This window comes from Petaurus breviceps, unplaced genomic scaffold (assembly GCF_028583685.1).
Source record: "Petaurus breviceps papuanus isolate PSGF00001 unplaced genomic scaffold, PetGlider_PUasm1.0 356, whole genome shotgun sequence".
NCBI lineage: Eukaryota > Metazoa > Chordata > Mammalia > Diprotodontia > Petauridae > Petaurus > Petaurus breviceps.
The window spans coordinates 554,603-555,551 of record NW_027186290.1 but is presented as its reverse complement, the minus strand read 5'-3'; the positions used below and the strand labels follow the sequence as shown (position 1 = coordinate 555,551).

The 949-nt window shown below is 65.3% G+C and overlaps 1 protein-coding gene across 2 annotated transcripts in view; it reads right to left on the bottom strand.

Moving 5' to 3' along the window:
* The window catches only part of MFSD2B (MFSD2 lysolipid transporter B, sphingolipid), an 11,154-nt gene that overhangs the window by 4,246 nt on the left and 5,959 nt on the right, over nt 1-949 (bottom strand). For both annotated transcript variants that reach the window (XM_069097337.1, XM_069097338.1), the window contains one exon: nt 763-872. In XM_069097337.1, the coding sequence (XP_068953438.1) occupies nt 763-872 (110 nt within the window). The remainder of the gene's footprint in view (nt 1-762; nt 873-949) is intronic.

The following is a 949-nucleotide window of genomic DNA, read 5'->3' as shown; positions in this document are numbered from 1 at the left end:
CCCCCCTAGTCACTGTCCAGCTGAGAAGCTCCGTGCAGCCCTCCCCAGTCACTGTCCAGCTGTGCGGCCCCCCTGGTCACTGTCCAGCTGTGCAGCTCCCCCTGGTCACTGTCCAGCCAAGAAGCTCCGTGCGGCCCCCCCTGGTCACTGTCCAGCCGAGAAGCTCCTTGCAGCCCTCCCCAGTCACTGTCCAGCCAAGAAGCTCCGTGCGGCCCCCCCGGTCACTGTCCAGCCAAAAAGCTCTGTGCAGCCCCCCTGGTCAGTGTCCATCTGTGTGGCCCCCCCGATCACTGTCCAGCCAAGAAGTTCTGTGTGGCCCCCCCTGGTCACTGTCCAGCCAAGAAGCTCCATGTGGCCCCCTTGGTCATTGTCCAGCTGTGTGACCCCCCAGTCACTGTCCAGCCAAGAAGCTCTGTGTGGCCCCCCTGGTCACTTTCCAGCCAAGAAGCTCTGTGCGGCCCCTCCTGGTCAGAGGAGCACCCCGGGCTGGGTGCGGTCCAGCCTCACCCAGCCAGGCTAGTCCCAACTTATGTGGATGCTGGCTGGCATCATTCCTTTCCCAGACCCTGCTGGCCCTTTCACGTCCAGCCCAACTCGCGAGTCCACACCCACCCTCCTGCAACCCTCCTGGGCTCTCCTTTGGTGCCTCTGACCCATGTCCACCCATCCTGAGCCCCCCTGCAGTGGGCCAGGACAGCGCCCCCCACCCCACCCCAGAGGGGGGAGACCTGAGGCAGGCACACCCTGCCGCGGGCCACTTACCAGGGCAGCAGTGAGGCCACTGCAATGCTGGTGCCTGACACAAAGGCCACAGTGTAGGCCACGGGGACAGTGGGGACCACTGCCAGCATGAGCGCAGAGGGCACCATTGCCTGTGGAGGGAGAAGGGGAGCCTGTCAGAAGCTGCCCCACACTGGCAGCCCTGCCTGGGCCCCTCTGCACTCACGCA